Below are 20457 nucleotides of genomic sequence, written 5' to 3'. Positions count from 1 at the left end.
GGCAGCAAAAGTTAATTCACAGGAGGGAAGGGTTGCAAAGGGAAATCCACGGGAGGGGTGGGCAGCAAAGGGAAATCCACAGGAGGGGAGGGCAGCAAAGGGAAATCCACAGGAGGGGAGGGCAGCAAAGGGAAATCCACAGGAGGGGAGGGCAGCAAAAGGAAATCCACAGGAGGTAAGGGAAGGGAAATCCACAGGAGGGAAGAGCAGGAAAAGGAAATCCACAGGAGGGAAGAGCAGCAAAGGGAAATCCACAGGAGGGAAGGGCAGGAAAAGGAAATCCACAGGAAGAAAGGGCAGCAAAGGGAAATCCACAGGAGGGAAGGGGGAGGAAAGGGAAATCCACAGGAAGGAAGGGAAGCAAAAGGAAATCCACAGGAGGGAAGGGCAGCAAAGGGTAATCCACAGGAGGGAAGGGCAGCAAAAGCAAATCCACAGGAGGGAAGGGCAGCAAAAGCAAATCCACAGGAGGGAAGGGCAGCAAAAGCAAATCCACAGGAGGGAAGGGCAGCAAAGGGAAATCCACAGGATGGAAGGGCAGGAAAAGGAAATCCACAGGAAGAAAGGGCAGCAAAGGGAAATCCACAGGAGGGAAGGGGGAGGAAAGGGAAATCCACAGGAAGGAAGGGAAGCAAAAGGAAATCCACAGGAGGGAAGGGCAGGAAAAGGAAATCCACAGGAGGGAAGGGCAGGAAAGGGAAATCCACAGGAGGGAAGGGAAGCAAAGGGAAATCCACAGGAGGGAAGGGCGGGAAAAGGAAATCCACAGGAGGGAAGGGCAGGAAAAGGAAATCCACAGGAGGGAAGGGCAGCAAAAGGAAATCCACAGGAGGGGAGGGCAGCAAAAGGAAATCCGCAGGAGGGAATGGCAACAAAGGAAAATTAACAGGAAGGAAGGGCAAGAAAAGGACATCCACAGGAGGGAAGGGCAGCAAAAGGAAATCCACAGGAGGGAAGGGCAGCAAAAGGAAATCCACAGGAGGGAAGGGCAGCAAAAGTTAATCCACAGGAGGGAAGGGTTGCAAAGGGAAATCCACGGGAGGGGAGGGCAGCAAAGGGAAATCCACAGGAGGGGAGGGCAGCAAAGGGAAATCCACAGGAGGGGAGGGCAGCAAAGGGAAATCCACTGGAGGGGAGGGCAGCAAAAGGAAATCCACAGGAGGGAAGGGAAGGGAAAACCACAGGAGGGAAGGGCAGCAAAGGGAAATCCACAGGAGGGAAGAGCAGGAAAAGGAAATCCACAGGAGGGAAGGGGAAGGAAAATGAAATCCACAGGAGGGAAGGGCAGCAAAGGGAAATCCACAGGAGGGAAGGGCAGGAAAAGGAAATCCACAGGAAGAAAGGGCAGCAAAGGGAAATCCACAGGAGGGAAGGGGGAGGAAAGGGAAATCCACAGGAAGGAAGGGAAGCAAAAGGAAATCCACAGGAGGGAAGGGCAGCAAAGGGTAATCCACAGGAGGGAAGGGCAGCAAAAGCAAATCCACAGGAGGGAAGGGCAGCAAAAGCAAATCCACAGGAGGGAAGGGCAGGAAAAGGAAATCCACAGGAGGGAAGGGCAGCAAAGGGAAATCCACAGGATGGAAGGGCAGGAAAAGGAAATCCACAGGAGGGAAGGGCAGCAAAAGGAAATCCGCTGGAGGAAAGGGCGGGAAAAGGAAATCCACAGGAGGGAAGGGCAGCAAAGGGAAATCCAGAGAAGGGAAGGGGAAGGAAAAGGAAATCCACAGGAGGGAGGGGCAGCAAAGTGAAATCCACAGGAGAGAAGGGGAAGGAAAAGGAAATCCACAGGAGGGAAGGGAAGCAAAAGGAAATCCACAGGAGGGAAGGGCAGGAAAAGGAAATCCACAGGAGGGAAGGGCAGCAAAGGGAAATCCACAGGAAGGAAGGGCAGGAAAAGGAAATCCACAGGAGGGAAGGGCAGCAAAGGGAAATCCACAGGAGGGAAGGGGAAGGAAAATGAAATCCACAGGAGGGAAGGGCAGCAAAGGGAAATCCAGAGGAGGGAAGGGGAAGGAAAAGGAAATCCACAGGAGGGAAGGGAAGCAAAAGGAAATCCACAGGAGGGAAGGGCAGGAAAAGGAAATCCACAGGAGGGAAGGGCAGCGAAGGGGAATCCACAGGAGGGAAGGGCAGGAAAAGGAAATCCACAGGAGGGAAGGGCAGTGAAGGAAAATCCACAGGAGGGAAGGGGAACGAAAAGGAAATCCACAGGAGGGAAGGGCAGCAAAAGCAAATCCACAGGAGGGAAGGGCAGGAAAAGGAAATCCACAGGAGGGAAGGGCAGGAAAAGGAAATCCACAGGAGGGAAGGGCAGGAAAAGGAAATCCACAGGAGGGAAGGGCAGCAAAAGGAAATCCGCTGGAAAAGGAAATCCACAGGAGGGGAGGGCAGGAAAAGTAAATCCACAGGAGGGAAGTGCAGCAAAGGGAAATCCACAGGAGGGAAGGGCAGGAAAAGGAAATCCACAGGAGGGAAGGGCAGCAAAGGGAAATCCAGAGGAGGGAAGGGGAAGGAAAAGGAAATCCACAGGAGGGAGGGGCAGCAAAGGGAAATCCACAGGAGAGAAGGGGAAGGAAAAGGAAATCCACAGGAGGGAAGGGAAGCAAAAGGAAATCCACAGGAGGGAAGGGCAGGAAAAGGAAATCCACAGGAGGGAAGGGCAGCAAAGAGAAATCCACAGGAAGAAGGGCAGGAAAAGGAAATCCACAGGAGATAAGGTCAGCAAAGGGAAATCCACAGGAGGGAAGGGGAAGGAAAATGAAATCCACAGGAGGGAAGGGCAGCAAAGGGGAATCCAGAGGAGGGAAGGGGAAGGAAAAGGAAATCCACAGGTGGGAAGGGCAGGAAAAGTAAATCCACAGGAGGGAAGGGCAGCAAAGGGAAATCCACAGGAGGGAAGGGGAGGAAAAGGAAATCCACAGGAGGGAAGGGCAGCAAAAGGAAATCCGCTGGAAAAGGAAATCCACAGGAGGGGAGGGCAGGAAAAGGAAATCCACAGGAGGGAAGTGCAGCAAAGGGAAATCCACAGGAGGGAAGGGCAGGAAAAGGAAATCCACAGGAGGGAAGGGCAGGAAAGGGAAATCCAGAGGAGGGAAGGGCGGGAAAAGGAAATCCACAGGAGGGAAGGGCAGCAAAAGGAAATCCACAGGAGCGAAGGGCAGAAAAAGGAAATCCACAGGAGGGAAGGGCAGGAAAAGTTAATCCACAGGAGGGAAGGGCAGCAAAGGGAAATCCACGGGAGGGAAGGGCTGCAAAGGGAAATCCACAGGAGGGGAGGGCAGCAAAGGGAAATCCACAGGAGGGGAGGGCAGCAAAAGGAAATCCACAGGAGGGGAGGGCAGCAAAAGGAAATCCACAGGAGGGAAGGGAAGGGAAAACCACAGGGGGGAAGGGAAGCAAATGGAAATCCACATGAGGGAAGAGCAGGAAAAGGAAATCCACAGGAGGGAAGAGCAGCAAAGGGAAATCCACAGGAGGGAAGGGCAGGAAAAGGAAATCCACAGGAAGAAAGGGCAGCAAAGGGAAATCCACAGGAGGGAAGGGGGAGGAAAGGGAAATCCACAGGAAGGAAGGGAAGCAAAGGGAAATCCAGAGGAGGGAAGGGCAGCAAAGGGAAATCCACAGGAGGGAAGGGCAGCAAAGGGAAATCCACAGGAGGGAAGGGCATGAAAAGGTAATCCACAGGAGGGAAGGGCAGCAAAAGCAAATCCACAGGAGGGAAGGGCAGGAAAAGGAAATCCACAGGAGGGAAGGGCAGGAAAAGGAAATCCACAGGAGGGAAGGGCAGCAAAGGGAAATTCACAGGAGGGAAGGGCAGGAAAAGGAAATCCACAGGAGGGAAGGGCAGCAAAAGGAAATCCGCTGGAAAAGGAAATCCACAGGAGGGCAGGAAAAGGAAATCCACAGGAGGGAAGGGCAGCAAAGGGAAATCCACAGGAGGGAAGGGCGGGAAAAGGAAATCCACAGGAGGGAAGGGCAGCAAAGGGAAATCCACAGGAGGGAAGGGCAGGAAAAGGAAATCCACAGGAGGGAAGGGCAGCAAAAGGAAATCCGCTGGAAAAGGAAATCCACAGGAGGGGAGGGCAGGAAAAGTAAATCCACAGGAGGGAAGTGCAGCAAAGGGAAATCCACAGGAGGGAAGGGCGGGAAAAGGAAATCCACAGGAGGGGAGGGCAGCAAAGGGAAATCCAGAGGAGGGAAGGGGAAGGAAAAGGAAATCCACAGGAGAGAGGGGCAGCAAAGGGAAATCCACAGGAGAGAAGGGGAAGGAAAAGGAAATCCACAGGAGGGAAGGGCAGGAAAAGGAAATCCACAGGAGGGAAGGGCAGGAAAAGGAAATCCACAGGAGGGAAGGGCAGGAAAAGGAAATCCACAGGAGGGAAGGGCAGGAAAAGGAAATCCACAGGAGGGAACGGAAGGAAAATGAAATCCACAGGAGGGAAGGGCAGCAAAGGGAAATCCAGAGGAGGGAAGGGGAAGGAAAAGGAAATCCACAGGAGGGAAGGGCAGGAAAAGGAAATCCACAGGAGGGAAGGGCAGCAAAGGGAAATCCACAGGAGGGAAGGGCAGCAAAGGGAAATCCACAGGAGGGAAGGGCAGGAAAAGGAAATCCACAGGAGGGAAGGGCAGCAAAAGGAAATCCGCTGGAGAAGGAAATCCACAGGAGGGGAGGGCAGGAAAAGGAAATCCACAGGAGGGAAGTGCAGCAAAGGGAAATCCACAGGAGGGAAGGGCGGGAAAAGGAAATCCACAGGAGGGAAGGGCAGGAAAGGGAAATCCACAGGAGGGAAGGGCGGGAAAAGGAAATCCACAGGAGGGAAGGGCAGCAAAAGGAAATCCACAGGAGGGAAGGGCAGCAAAAGGAAATCCACAGGAGGGAAGGGCAGGAAAAGTTAATCCACAGGAGGGAAGGGCAGCAAAGGGAAATCCACGGGAGGGAAGGGCTGCAAAGGGAAATCCACAGGAGGGGAGGGCAGCAAAGGGAAATCCACAGGAGGGGAGGGCAGCAAAAGGAAATCCACAGGAGGGGAGGGCAGCAAAGGAAATCCACAGGAGGGAAGGGAAGGGAAAACCACAGGGGGAAGGGAAGCAAATGGAAATCCACATGAGGGAAGAGCAGGAAAAGGAAATCCACAGGAGGGAAGAGCAGCAAAGGGAAATCCACAGGAGGGAAGGGCAGGAAAAGGAAATCCACAGGAAGAAAGGGAAGCAAAAGGAAATCCAGAGGAGGGAAGGGCAGCAAAGGGAAATCCACAGGAGGGAAGGGCAGGAAAAGGTAATCCACAGGAGGGAAGGGCAGCAAAAGCAAATCCACAGGAGGGAAGGGCAGGAAAAGGAAATCCACAGGAGGGAAGGGCAGCAAAGGGAAATTCACAGGAGGGAAGGGCAGGAAAAGGAAATCAACAGGAGGGAAGGGCAGCAAAAGGAAATCCGCTGGAAAAGGAAATCCACAGGAGGGGAGGGCAGGAAAAGGAAATCCACAGGAGGGAAGGGCAGGAAAAGGAAATCCACAGGAGGGAAGGGCAGCAAAGGGAAATCCACAGGAGGGAAGGGCGGGAAAAGGAAATCCACAGGAGGGAAGGGCAGCAAAGGGAAATCCAGAGGAGGGAAGGGGGAAGGAAAAGGAAATCCACAGGAGGGAGGGGCAGCAAAGGGAAATCCACAGGAGAGAAGGGGAAGGAAAAGGAAATCCACAGGAGGGAAGGGAAGCAAAAGGAAATCCACAGGAAGGAAGGGGAGGAAAAGGAAATCCACAGGAGGGAAGGGCAGCAAAGGGAAATCCACAGGAGGGAAGGGGAAGGAAAATGAAATCCAAAGGAGGCAAGGGCAGTAAAGGGAAATCCACAGGAGGGAAGGGGAAGGAAAAGGAAATCCACAGGAGGGAAGGGCAGCAAAGGGAAATCCAGAGGAGGGAAGGGGAAGGAAAAGGAAATCCACAAGAGGGAAGGGAAGCAAAAGGAAATCCACAGGAGGGAAGGGCAGGAAAAGGAAATCCACAGAAGGGAAGGGCAGTGAAGGGAAATCCACAGGAGGGAAGGGGAACGAAAAGGAAATTCACAGGAGGGAAGGGCAGCAAAAGAAAATCCACAGGAGGGAAGGGCAGGAAAAGGAAATCCACAGGAGGGAAGGGCAGCAAAGGGAAATCCACAGGAGGGAAGGGCAAGAAAAGGAAATCCACAGGAGGGAAGGGCAGAAAAAGGAAATCCGCTGGAAAAGGAAATCCACAGGAGGGGAGGGCAGGAAAAGGAAATCCACAGGAGGGAAGTGCAGCAAAGGGAAATCCACGGGAGGGAAGGGCGGGAAAAGGAAATCCACAGGAGGGAAGGGCAGCAAAGGGAAATCCAGAGGAGGGAAGGGGAAGGAAAAGGAAATCCACAGGCGGGAGGGGCAGCAAAGGGAAATCCACAGGAGAGAAGGGGAAGGAAAAGGAAATCCACAGGAGGGAAGGGAAGCAAAAGGAAATCCACAGGAGGGAAGGGCAGGAAAAGGAAATCCACAGGAGGGAAGGGCAGCAAAGGGAAATCCACAAGAAGGAAGGGAAGGAAAAGGAAATCCACAGGAGGGAAGGGCAGCAAAGGGAAATCCACAGGAGGGAAGGGGAAGGAAAAGGAAATCCAGAGGAGGGAAGGGGAAGGAAAAGGAAATATACAGGCGGGAAGGGAAGCAAAAGGAAATCCACAGGAGGGAAGGGCAGGAAAAGGAAATCCACAGGAGGGAAGGGCAGCAAACGGGAATCCACAGGGGGGAAGGGCAGGAAAAGGAAATCCACAGGAGGGAAGGGCAGTGAAGGGAAATCCACAGGAGGGAAGGGGAACGAAAAGGAAATCCACAGGAGGGAAGGGCAGCAAAGGGGAATCCATAGGAGGGAAGGGGAAGGAAAAGGCACTCCACAGGAGGGAAGGGCAGTGAAGGGAAATCCACAGGAGGGAAGGGGAACGAAAAGGAAATCCACAGGAGGGAAGGGCAGCAAAGGGAAATCCATAGGAGGGAAGGGGAAGGAAAAGGAACTCCACAGGGGGGGAGGGAAGCAAAAGGAACTCCACAGGAGTGAAGGGCAGGAAAAGGAAATCCACAGGAGGGAAAGGCAGGAAAAAAGAATTCCACAAGAGGGAAGGGAAGGAAAAAAGTATTCCACTGGAGGGAAGGGAAGGAAAAAAGAATTCCACAGGAGGGAAGGTCAGGAAAGAGAAATCCACAGGAGGGAAGGGCAAGAAAAGGAAATCCACAGGAGGGAAGGGCAGAAAAAGGAAATCCGCTGGAAAAGGAAATCCACAGGAGGGGAGGGCAGGAAAAGGAAATCCACAGGAGGGAAGTTCAGCAAAGGGAAATCCACGGGAGGGAAGGGCGGGAAAAGGAAATCCACAGGAGGGAAGGGCAGCAAAGGGAAATCCAGAGGAGGGAAGGGGAAGGAAAAGGAAATCCACAGGCGGGAGGGGCAGCAAAGGGAAATCCACAGGAGAGAAGGGGAAGGAAAAGGAAATCCACAGGAGGGAAGGGAAGCAAAAGGAAATCCACAGGAGGGAAGGGCAGGAAAAGGAAATCCACAGGAGGGAAGGGCAGCAAAGGGAAATCCACAAGAAGGAAGGGAAGGAAAAGGAAATCCACAGGAGGGAAGGGCAGCAAAGGGAAATCCACAGGAGGGCAGGGGAAGGAAAAGGAAATCCACAGGAGGGAAGGGCAGCAAAGTGAAATCCAGAGGAGGGAAGGGGAAGGAAAAGGAAATATACAGGCGGGAAGGGAAGCAAAAGGAAATCCACAGGAGGGAAGGGCAGGAAAAGGAAATCCACAGGAGGGAAGGGCAGCAAAGGGGAATCCACAGGGGGGAAGGGCAGGAAAAGGAAATCCACAGGAGGGAAGGGCAGTGAAGGGAAATCCACAGGAGGGAAGGGGAACGAAAAGGAAATCCACAGGAGGGAAGGGCAGCAAAGGGAAATCCATAGGAGGGAAGGGGAAGGAAAAGGAACTCCACAGGGGGGGAGGGAAGCAAAAGGAACTCCACAGGAGTGAAGGGCAGGAAAAGGAAATCCACAGGAGGGAAAGGCAGGAAAAAAGAATTCCACAAGAGGGAAGGGAAGGAAAAAAGTATTCCACTGGAGGGAAGGGAAGGAAAAAATAATTCCACAGGAGGGAAGGTCAGGAAAGAGAAATCCACAGGAGGGAAGGGGAAGGAAAAGGAACTCCACAGGATGGAAGGGGAAGGAAAAGGAACTCCACAGGGGGGAAGGGCAGCATAAGGAAATCAACAGGAGGGAAGGGCAGCAAAAAGAAATCCGCACGAGGGAAGGGCACGAAAAAAGAATTCCACAGGAGAGAAGGGAAGGAAAAAGAAATCCACAGGAGGGAAGGGCAGGAAATGGAAATCCAGAGAAGGGAAGGGGCAGCAAAAGGAACTCCACGCGACGGAACGGCAGCAAAAGGAAATCCGCACGAGGGAAGGGCAGCCAAAGGAAATCTGCAGACTCTACACGACAAACACATATTGTAGCGACAAGCAGAGACATCACCAAGGAGAAAGCACTCCGAAATGAGGAGACACTCTGAGAAAAAGCCACACACAGAAGAAAATATTGCATTGAAACATCAACATCAGATCACATTACCATCACTCATAGCACTCATGCTCCCCATCATCACACTGAGACAGTGAATTTATGCCATAGGCACTTCTAAGTAACGCTGAGTGCTGAGACAGGTGATACAGGGACAGACCAATCAGCAGCCCACACTCGACCCAGGGAAGGCCAGCAATCTCACTCTTGCGCCGCTTGTTACAGCCATGGCAAGGAGGCTCTCCTTCATCAGGCCTTACCTGACCCCCATGAGCAGGGCCATGGCACGAGTACCCTCAAGGTAGACTATACCAGATCACCTAGCATCATCTACTTGGGGGCCCCCAGATCACCTATCATCTTCTACTTGGGGCCCCCAGATCACCTATCATCTTCTACTTGGGGCCCCCAGATCACCTATCATCTGTAAGGACTGAGTGAGTGAAAAGCACTGATGGAGCCACTGCTCTCAGATTTAATGTCCACGCTGTGATTCGATTCAGTTTGTGATACAAGCGCTATACAAATACCTCAATCAATCAATCAATTGAACAGGCTGCAAATAACACGAAATGCAGTGGCCGGATGGTTTCTGAGACGCCAGTGACACACACACACACACACATCTCTGCAGCGCTCTGCACACTCCACGGGCTTGTGATCAAGCAGAGGGTCCCTATGGGTAGCCTAGTGCACACACATCTCCGCAGCGCTCTGCGCACTCCACGGGCTCATGAGCAAGCAGAGGGTCCCTATGGGTAGCCTAGTACACACACATCTCCGCAGCGCTCTGCGCACTCCACGGGCTCGTGATCAAGCAGAGGGTCCCTATGGGTAGTCTAGTGCACACACATCTCCGCAGCGCTCTGCGCACTCCACAGGCTTGTGATCAAGCAGAGGGTCCCTATGGGTAGCCTACTGCACACACATCTCCGCAGCGCTCTGAGCACTCCACGGGCTCGTGATCAAGCAGAGGGTCCCTATGGGTAGTCTAGTGCACACACATCTCCGCAGCGCTCTGCGCACTCCACAGGCTTGTGATCAAGCAGAGGGTCCCTATGGGTAGTCTAGTGCACACACATCTCCGCAGCGCTCTGCGCACTCCACGGGCTCATGAGCAAGCAGAGGGTCCCTATGGGTAGCCTAGTACACACACATCTCCGCAGCGCTCTGCGCACTCCACAGGCTTGTGATCAAGCAGAGGGTCCCTATGGGTAGCCTAGTGCACACACATCTCCGCAGCGCTCTGCGCACTCCACAGGCTTGTGATCAAGCAGAGGGTCCCTATGGGTAGTCTAGTGCACACACATCTCCGCAGCGCTCTGCGCACTCCCCACGGGTTCGTGATCAAGCAGAAGGTTCCTATGGGTAGCCTAGTGCACACACATCTCTGCAGCGCTCTGCGCACTCCACTGGCTCGTGATCAAGCAGAGGGTCCCTATGGGTAGCCTAGTGCACACACATCTCCGCAGCGCTCTGCGCACTCCACGGGCTCGTGATCAAGCAGAGGGTCTCTTCGGGAGTCTAGTGCACACACATCTCGGCAGCGCTCTGAGCACTCCACGGGCTCGTGATCAAGCAGAGAGTCCCTATGGGTAGCCTAGTGCACACACATCTCCGCAGCGCTCTGCCCACTCCCCGGGCTTGTGATCAAGCAGAGGGTCCCTATGGGTGGCCGAGTGCACACACATCTCCGCAGCGCTCTGTGCACTCCAAGGGCTCGTGATCAAACAGAGGGTCCCTATGGGTAGCCTAGTGCACACACATCTCTGCAGCGCTCTGTGCACTCCACCGGTTCGTGATCAAGCAGAAGGTCCCTATGGGTAGCCTAGTGCACACACATCTCCGCAGCGCTCTGCGCACTCCACTGGCTCGTGATAAAGCAGAGGGTCCCTATGGGTAGCCTAGTGCACACACATCTCCACAGCGCTTTGCGCACTCCACGGGCTCGTGATCAAGCAGAGGGTCCCTATGGGTAGCCTAGTGCACACACATCTCCGCAGCGCTCTGCGCACTCCACGGGCTTGTGATCAAGCAGAGGGTCCCTATGGGTAGTCTAGTGCACACACATCTCTGCAGCGCTCTGCGCACTCCACGGGCTCATGATCAAGCAGAGGGTCCCTATGGGTAGCCTAGTACACACACATCTCCGCAGCGCTCTGTGCACTCCACGGGCTCTTGATCAAGCAGAGGGTCCCTATGGGTAGCCTAGTGCACACACATCTCTGCAGCGCTCTGCGCACTCCACAGCCACATGAGCAAGCAGAGGGTCCCTATGGGTAGCCTAGTGCACACACATCTCCGCAGCGCTCTGTGCACTCTACGGGCTCGTGATCAAGCAGAGGGTCTCTTCGGGTAGCCTAGTGCACACACATCTCCGCAGCGCTCTGAGCACTCCACGGGCTCGTGATCAAGCAGAGAGCCCCTATGGGTAGCCTAGTGCACACACATCTCCGCAGCACTCTGCACACTCCACGGGCTCGTGATCAAGCAGAGGGTCCCTATGGGTAGCCAAGTGCACACACATCTCCGCAGCTCTCGTCGCACTCCACGGGCTTGTGATCAAGCAGAGGGTCCCTATGGGTAGCCTAGTGCACACATCTCCGCAGCAGTCTGCACACTCCAATGGCTCGTGATAAAGCAGAGGGTCCCTATGGGTAGCCAAGTGCACACACATCTCCGCAGCGCTCTGTGCACTCCACGGGCTCATGATCAAGCAGAGGGTCCCTATGGGTAGCCTACTGCACACACATCTGTGCAGCGCTCTGCGCACTCCACTGGCTCGTGATCAAGCAGAGGGTCCCTATGGGTAGCCTAGTGCACACACATCTCCGCAGCGCTCTGTGCACTCCCCACGGGTTCGTGATCAAGCAGAAGGTTCCTATGGGTAGCCTAGTGCACACACATCTGTGCAGCGCTCTGCGCACTCCACTGGCTCGTGATCAAGCAGAGGGTCCCTATGGGTAGCCGAGTGCACACACATCTCCGCAGCAGCCTGCACACTCCACGGGTGTTCGTGATCAAGCAGAGGGTCCCTATGGGTGGCCGAGTGCACACACATCTCCGCAGCGCTCTGCGCACTCCACGGGCTCGTGATCAAGCAGAGGGTCTCTTCGGGAGTCTAGTGCACACACATCTCTGCAGTGCTCTGCGCACTCCCCGGGCACGTGATCAAGCAGAGGGTCCCTAAGGTGGGCCTAGTGCAAACACACATCTCCGCAGCACTCTGCACACTCCACGGGCTCGTGATCAAGCAGAGGGTCCCCATGGGTAGTCGGGCCCATGATCAAGCAGAGGGTCCCTATGGGTGGCCTAGTGGAAACACATCTCCGCAGAACTCTGCACACTCCACGGGCTCGTGATCAAGCAGAGGGTCCCTATGGGTAGCCGAGTGCACACACATCTCCGCAGCGCTCTGCGCACTCCACGGGCTCGTGATCAAGCAGAGGGTTCCTATGAGTAGCCTAGTGCACACACATCTCCGTAGCACTCTGCACACTCCACTGGCTCGTGATAAAGCAGGGGGTCCCTATGGGTAGCCTAGTGCACACACATCTCTGCAGCGCTCTGCGCACTCCACGGGCACGTGATAAAGCAGAGGGTCCCTATGGGTAGCCTAGTGCACACACATCTCTGCAGCACTCTGCACACTCCACTGGCTCGTGATCAAGCAGAGGGTCCCTAAGGGTAGCCTAGTGCACACACATCTCTGCAGCGCTCTGTACACTCCACGGACTCGCGATCAAACAAAGGGACCCTATGGGTAGCCTAGTGCACACACATCTCTGCAGCGCTCTGCGCACTCCACGGGCTTGTGATCAAGCAAAGGGTCCCTATGGATGGCCTAGTGCACACACACATCTCCGCAGCACTCTGCACACTTCACGGGCTTGTGATCAAGCAGAGGGTCCCTATAGGTAGCCTAGTGCACACACATCTCTGCAGCGCTCTGCACACTCCAAGGGCTCGTGATCAAGCAGAGGGTCCCTATGGGTAGCCTAGTGCACACACATCTCTGCACACTCCACTGGCTCGTGATCAAGCAGAGGGTCCCTATGGGTAGCCTAGTGCACACAATATCCACAGCACTCTGCGCACTCCACAGGCTCGTGATCAAGCAGAGGGTCCCTATGGGTGGCCTAGTGCACACACACATCTCCGCAGCACTCTGCACACTCCATGGACTCGTGATCAAGCAGAGGGTCCCTATGGGTAGCCTCGTGCACACACATCTCTGCACACTCCACTGGCTCGTGATCAAGCAGAGGGTCCCTATGGGTAGCCTAGTACACACACATCTCCGCAGCGCTCTGGGCACTCCACGGGCTCGTGATCAAGCAGAGGGTCCCTATGGGTAGCCTAGTGCACACACATCTCTGCAGCGCTCTGTGCACTCCACAGGTTCGTGATCAAGCAGAGGGTCCCTATGGGTAGCCTAGTGCGCCTAGTCCAGGGGAGTTGCTAGGTCTGGAAAAGACCCGGGGCTAGGCTGATGTTGGAACTGTCGTGACTGGGTGCTTTGGGTTGTAGCTCCAGAGATTCTATCCGGGGCTACAACCAAAAGATCAGGGGCTATAGCCCCCGTAGCCCCCCCCTAGCAACGCCCCGGGCGCCTACCATACCAGAGGCCTAAGATCCACACAAGAGCAGGTGCCCGCTGCCAACCACAGGGATGGCCTCAATTCCCCAATGCCCCCCTCGCAAAGCTGCCAAGCTTCCACCAGAAACGCCACCGTGGATCTCTCCTCCCAACCACGCTTTGGAAGGCAGTGCCCAGAGGGAACACTAAAGTCTGGGTGAGCGGGCACCACCAGGAGACAGAGGAGTATCTTTCCATACTGGATGTCTTCTAATAACTGTACGGTAAGTAGGTGTTCCTGCAGCCACAGCGCTGCACTTGTACCGTGGAGCAAAGACACCGTGAGTGCATGTAACTGCACCCGGGTCATCTATTCCAAAGACACAGGTAAACACAGACGTCCAGTGCATTTCGGTCCTTGGACCATCCTCAGGGACCAAACGCTGCCGGTCTGAGTGTCTACCCCAGCGGCCTGTGCACAGGACAGCACTCTTGGTTACCAGGGGAGTTGCTAGGTCTGGAAAAGACCCGGGGCTACGCTGGTGTCTGAACTGTTGGGACTGGGGGCTAGCTAGTCTTTTGGCTGTAGCTCCTGAGATTCTATCCAGGGCTACAACCAAAAGATCAGGGGCTATAGCCCCCTCAGCCCCCCCCTAGCAACGCCCCTGTTGGTTACACAGACAACACGCATCATTAAGTTGCATATGAAAGCTCCTAGAGTTGCACAGCAGACCGGCAGGGTGTAGGCACAGTTAAAATGACTGTTCACAGAGGAACACCCGTGACCTTCAGAAAATCCCCGAAAACCTGGCCGAAAGCAGCACTAAACCCACAGCCAACAGCGCCTGCTCCCTGTAACATTGGCCAAAATTCATCGCCCCCCCCCACCCACCCCTTATATTTGGGCTTCATCATTTGCTGCATATATTTCATGTGTCGGCCAAAATGAATTCTCTTCCTAGTCATCGAGTTTAACTGAAGACTCTGTGCCATGCCTTCTGCCATCTCTGCAGCTGTGAGTCCTCGTTCCCCCTTAAAGGTATCCCCCTGTACCCTCCTCCGAGGACTCTTAAGGGTTCCGCCCAGATCCCAGCGGTACCCTAGACAGCGCTTCTCACACAGTGCTGGCCCTCTCCCTCCGGACCCTTTCATGGTCATCTACAAGGGCTTGCGTAGCTATGTAGGAAGAAGGCCTGCACCTGCGAGTCTCCAGTTTTTCAGGTGCTTCCTCGCCCCCGGCTTGTTAGCACCAGCAAGCCCCTTCTCTGGTGAACTAATACAAGCAAAAGGGAACTGCAGGAAAAAAAGGCAGCAACCAAACGCTCCAAACCCACCAGACAAACCACTTGGAACTCAATGGCGTCCTCCCGCTCACCCATTCCTCCCTGCGACGCAAATCCCCTCTTCATCTCTCCCTCTCTGAATCATGCACTAGTCTCACACACACAGACACACACACCTTGAAAATGGAATGCACGCCGCTGCTCTGTTCTCTAGCCCTGCCACACCACACACATCTCTCTCACTCACTCACTCACTCACTCACTCACTCACTCACTCACTCACTCACTCACTCACTCACTCACTCACTCACTCGACACAGCCATGACACCCTGACCAAAAGACTAGAACACATCGGCATATCAGACACAGCACTACTCTGGACTAAATAATTCCTAGCAGACAGAACAGAAACCGTATGGATCAAACCCTTCAAATCCACCCCACGAGTTAACGACTGTGGAGTACCACAAGGATCGTCACTATCACCACTGTACTTCAACATCTACCAGAATCCAGTTATCAGAATCTTCAAAGAATACATCACGTGCTACCACTACGCAGATGACACTCAAATCATCTTCAAAATGAAAGACAACCAAAACGATCATTCAACCCTAATCGACTGTTTAAAAGAAGTCTTCAGCTGGATGGATGCCAACAACCTGAAAATCAACCCAGGAAAAACAGAATTCATGATCATATCCAAAGATCAAGAGACCGAAACCGCAATCTCATGACCAACGGAGATGGGAAACGCACCAACACCATCGAAGGTAGTAAAAAATCTGGGAGTCCTGATGGACAACACCCTAACCTTAGAACCACAAGTAAATGCAACAGTCACGAAATGTTTTTCCCCCTCCACGCGGCAAGAAGAATCCTACCATTCCTCTCCTTCACGCATCACCTGGGGAGACTACACAAGCCCAGCGCCTCAATTGAGGATAGAGATGCCAACTAACCGATTCCACTAACAATTTCCTCCTCTGCATACACCTCTCAAACTCCAAACCAAACACAACCACAAACCTACAGCACAACAAACTGCACAAACTTCACTACACTGCAACAACAAAACATAAAACACACATAGTCTCGCACAACAGTACACAACGACTACCAGCCGCAAACACCCCAGGCCCAGCCAATTGACCCACCGGGCTGAGGCCGCCAACAGCACATCACTGCTCTCTTGCACTTTTCCAGCTTCCTGCCACTAACTCACCCCCTTCCTCTTTCAGAGCCACTAGAGCGCCAGGGGACCACTCCGGTGGTGATAGTGCGCGGTACAAATGTCCTTTAACATTAACATTCAACACCCACTCACTCTCTCTCTCTCTCTCCCTCCCCACCGGCTAAATAGGTCCTTGCAGAGCTGGCTTCAACCTATCAGTGCTGGACTCCCCTCTTTGGACGAAACAATGACACTGAAGGCTCATAGTTGCCAACATGACCCCAACATGACCCATTCCAATCTGTAGGTGCTTATCCAGTCTCGTTTTTTTTCTTTGCATTCTGGGACTTGTAGCCCGAGTTTTATAATGGAAATGTTGAACTACAATTCCCAGAATGCAAAGAAAAAAACCGGGACTGGATAAGCACCTACAGACTGGAATGGGTCATGTTGGCAACTATGCAATTGCATAAAAAAAAGTTCCCGTCTGCAAGCGAGAACGCATCCAGTCACCGAGGATGTGCCTGATAACGGATGCAGAGACTACATATTGGATAAAATGAGGGTTTCTTTTCTTACTTGCGTTTTCTCTTTCAATTTTTCGAAAAAATATCTTTTCAACTTTCTGATGCCATCAGTAATGGCCTGCTCCAGCGCCTGGCTTTCCGGGTTACCAGCATCCTGCAGGGGGCTCCTAGGATGAGAACATGGTATACATCATTGAGGCATCTTTACATGGTTCAAGGCGCTGGCAGCGTGTCCATGTTGTTGTGTTGTGTGTGCTGAGCTGATGGGCATGGCATTTGCTTTGGCATCACTGGCCATCACTGCCAGGAAGCCAGACACCCCCCCTCACATTACTGTTCTGCTGATCTGTGTTCTTGGCTCTTTGACCAAGAGGCCAATATTGCACAATAGTGGCCTCCATGTGTGTGTACAGAGGCGCAACACCATTGAGCTGAACGGGCTCCAGCCCCCCCCACCCCCCACTATCACATGAAATTTTGGGCTATGTTGAATCAACCTGGCTGACCTGCAGAGCCGTTGCCGGACAGAACAGGACACAGACCTTAAATGGAACCTGGGCTTTGCTGTTAACCAAGTCTTAGCACACACCAATTGAAATTGTGATGTGGGTTTAGTACTTGCATGCCAGGGGAGTGATTGGAAGAGTGGAGAGAGGACAGGACACCGCTCATTCTCACATTAGTCCTTAAGTGGGTGCGTTCAGACTTACCAGAGAGAGTTAACTACTTGTAACATTGAAACTGCATTAGAATATTCTCATTACAATACGTAAAGAAATTAGAAGCCCCCACTCAAATAAGTGTGTTGTCCCTCCCCCACCTTCTCTGAAGTTAGCCCCTCTCCCAACATTTGAAGGGTTAGCCCCCACCCCCTGAAATGTAAGTTTCATTGCAGCCCTGTTAGTATGTCAGTGTCTTGTGTAATGGAAGCTGCAGACTCAGCTTAATAGTTATTAGATGCCTGCAGGTGCACTGAGAAGGCTAACCTAGCAAAAAGGCCTGACCCACCCTCCTGGAAAATAATCGGGCCAAATGGTGAGTAGCAGCCATGGAGTCTACATCAGCGGTCTGCAACCTTGGAGTCTACAGAGGATTTAGACTACAACTCCCATCAATCCTCGCCAGCACAGTCAATGTTGAAGGATAATGGGAGTAGTAGTCTAGTCTACGGACAGTGCTGAAGGGGCATTCATGAGGCCCCATCCTTCACAGCATAACTAAGCTCTACACCCCCAGTCCAACCTTTTGCCCCTCTCATACCCACCCAACCCCTGAGACATAGCATCTCAGTAGTTTGGCTAAATCTCTTCAGCACTTTATGAAGGAATTGTATACCCCATTTTCCATTGACCCCCTGTTATCACCTCCCCCCCTTCTCACCGGAACAACCCCTGGTTCTCCCCCTGCTTCTCTCTGGTTATATGTGATTATAACAAATCAAAAAATAGTGAATGAAATAATACAAAAAAGAAAAAATCTATTTTAGTTTTGTTTAAATTGGACCAAGCTGTCATTGGTTAGGGTTTCTGTGCTATGGGACCCCATTGGTTGCGAAAGCGCCCCTTTCATTCCGAGTCTGGGGGTGAGGAGGAGTCAGCCATGTATGGCTTTGGCTGTCAGTGCTAGCCCCCTGAGTGCCCGAGAGAGCCCAGGACCTATTAACACAATGGTATACACTAAAAGATCACCATATGATTGCAATGACCGATTCTGTGTCATCCTGTCGCCATCTTAGCCAGGGAGGAGGAGTAAGGGGACCAGACATCCCAGTTTTGCCCGGACTATCCGGGTATTTGCGCCTCCGTCCCAGGGTCCCGAGACTTTTTTAAGTTTAAAAACCGTATCCCGGGATTTGGGGATCGGGTGGATAACATCCCGGTTTTTGGCCCGATGTCATGATTTTTCCATCAGTTTGGCCAAAAAACGGGATGGTAGCCACCCGATCCGCAAATCCCAGATGGGTTTTTAAAAACATAAGAGTCTCAGGACCCCGGGCGCTCTCCTCACTCCATCAACATGACACTGTACAGGCCACCCACATAGAAGTAGGACTAGTTTCACATCTGAAGCTGTAGTCCTACTTCTATGTCAGCTGCCTGTCCCGGTTTTTTATTTTCAAAATCTCGTCACCCTAAGTAGGAGCCAGCTGCTGCCTGCACCAGTGACTCCAGAGGACCTGAGGGGAAGTGAATCCAGGAAGGTTAGGAGGTGGGAGTGACTAAGACTGAGCCCCTGCTTAAGAAGGCGCAGCCAGATCAGAGGCCCCTCCTAGGAGCTCATTGACTGCATTCTGCTACTTGCATAGCTCCTTTGCCCTGTATAATATGTAAGCAAAGGACACACAGGGACGGATGAACGCTCTAAACACTGAACTCGTTTAAATCCAACACGGTACCCACCAACCTCAAAGAATCCTGGGTCCTCCCATTACTGAAAAAACAAAATCTGGACCCCACCATCCCCACCAACTATAGACCAATCACCACCGTGCCTTTTCTACTTAAAATCCTGGACAGAGCCGCTACATACAAATCCAGGATTACCTGGAAATTAACCACCTGCTTGGCTCACGGCAATCTGGCTTCCGCCCACTCCATGGCACGGAAACAGCCCTGTTAGACCTCAAGACACAAATTGAGGAACTTAAGGATAACGGGAAAACAGCCCTGCTCCTCTTATTGGACTTGTCGGAGGCATTCGATTTGGTGGACCATGCAGTCTTATGCAACCACCTCGAATCTGCCGCCAACTTCACCGGAGATGCCATAGCTTGGGTCCAATCCTTCATAGCAAATCGCACCATGCAAGTCTTCTCCACCTCCGACTCAGCTGACCCTATCATAATGACCTATGGTGTCCCACAAGGATCCTGTGTCTCCCCCACCATGTACAATATCTTCACCAAGCCTTTGTTTGACAAGTTGGATAGACTGGGTGTCATCTACACCAACTACGCAGATGACACCCAGACCCTCATACCCCTTTCGGGCGACTACGAGACAGACTCAGCCTTGGTGAACAAGATATACACCCTCATTCAGGCATGGATGGCCTCACATGGCCTCTGCCTGAACGACGATAAAACGGAGTTACTAATCCTAGGCTCTGAAGCCAAAATCCAAAAACTATGCCCAAACTACACATCCCTCAGCATTGATAATAACCCTATCAAAGTGATGTCTGTGGTTAAAACCCTTGGATTCTATCTGGACTCCTCCCTTACTCTCAAGAAGCAGGTCAACTCCCTCGCCTCTTCTACTACCTACACCTGCAAACTCATCCGCGCATCCAGACCTTACCTCTCCAGTGCCAGCTGCATCACCTTAGCTAAGCCCTTATCATGTCTAGGTTAGACTACTGCAACGTCCTGTACTCTGGAACCAATAAATACATTACAGACAAACTCCAAAGACTACAGAATAATGCCCTGAGAGCAGCACTAAATATCCCCTACAGAGAACACATCACTAATTGCAGGAAAGAGGTCAACTGGCTAAAAATAACGAATAGAATCCTAATTAAAACAGCATCCCTCACATCTAAATGTCTAAAGAACCTAGCCACCCTTATCTAATGGAAAAAATCAACAGAAAATGTCCATGCGACCCACGAGATCCGCTAACACCTTCAAATTAGAGATTCCAAGGTTTAAACGATCCACCGTGGGAGGAACTAGCTTTCCTGTCAAATCTGCTCACTGCTGGAACAAATTACCACTGGACCTCAGAATTGAACAACCATACCCGAATTTCAGGCACAAGATAATCAATTGGCTGTGCACCAACGACACACAATTGGACTAACACCCAGCTTACTCCCCCCTAGCCACTACCTACCCTTTGCCTGGTCACCCCAAGACATGCCCTGTTCCTGGGCACATGTTTGTATATACTATTGTATTTATTTGCTTTGACGCTTGTGTTTTATAGGTATATGCTTGTATATATTTTTACATATATCTTTGCTCTTATTGCCATTGTGTTGTATATACTCATGCCAAATACTGTAATAAGCTTAAGTCTTCATGTAATCTGTTGCGCCCGGCTACCCATGGGTTTGGCGTGCATTACCAAATAAATAAACAAAGTCACTGAAGCTTCTGAAGCGAATAAAGTATTCGGCCAGTGCAGGAGATGGACAAAGTGTACTCTGCAAATACGCCTCCTGTGTAGGAAGTGGGGGGGGGGGGCTGCATCAATGGGAGCAGAGCTAGGGGAGGGGTCGTGGCAGTCAAGCCACCGGTTGCTAAAAAGTGTAAACAAAAAAAAGAATACTACGTAGATGGCTTGGATGTGCATAAATCACATGATAAACGACACTGAAAATATATAAATAGTTACAGAA

At 52.5% G+C, this 20457-nt stretch overlaps 1 protein-coding gene across 1 annotated transcript in view; it reads right to left on the bottom strand.

Moving 5' to 3' along the window:
* Window positions 1-20457, bottom strand: part of EXOC3L4 (exocyst complex component 3 like 4) — a 336215-nt gene that overhangs the window by 181209 nt on the left and 134549 nt on the right. The window contains exon 8 of the mRNA XM_069638116.1: window positions 16166-16280. Coding sequence (XP_069494217.1) covers window positions 16166-16280 — 115 coding nt within the window. The remainder of the gene's footprint in view (window positions 1-16165; window positions 16281-20457) is intronic.

The sequence above is a fragment of the Ambystoma mexicanum genome, chromosome 14 (genome assembly GCF_040938575.1).
Source record: "Ambystoma mexicanum isolate Mex_15411 chromosome 14, UKY_AmexF1_1, whole genome shotgun sequence".
Taxonomy (NCBI): Eukaryota; Metazoa; Chordata; class Amphibia; order Caudata; family Ambystomatidae; genus Ambystoma; species Ambystoma mexicanum.
The sequence above is the reverse complement of the archived record's forward strand: the minus strand, read 5'-3'. Positions and strand labels throughout refer to the sequence as shown.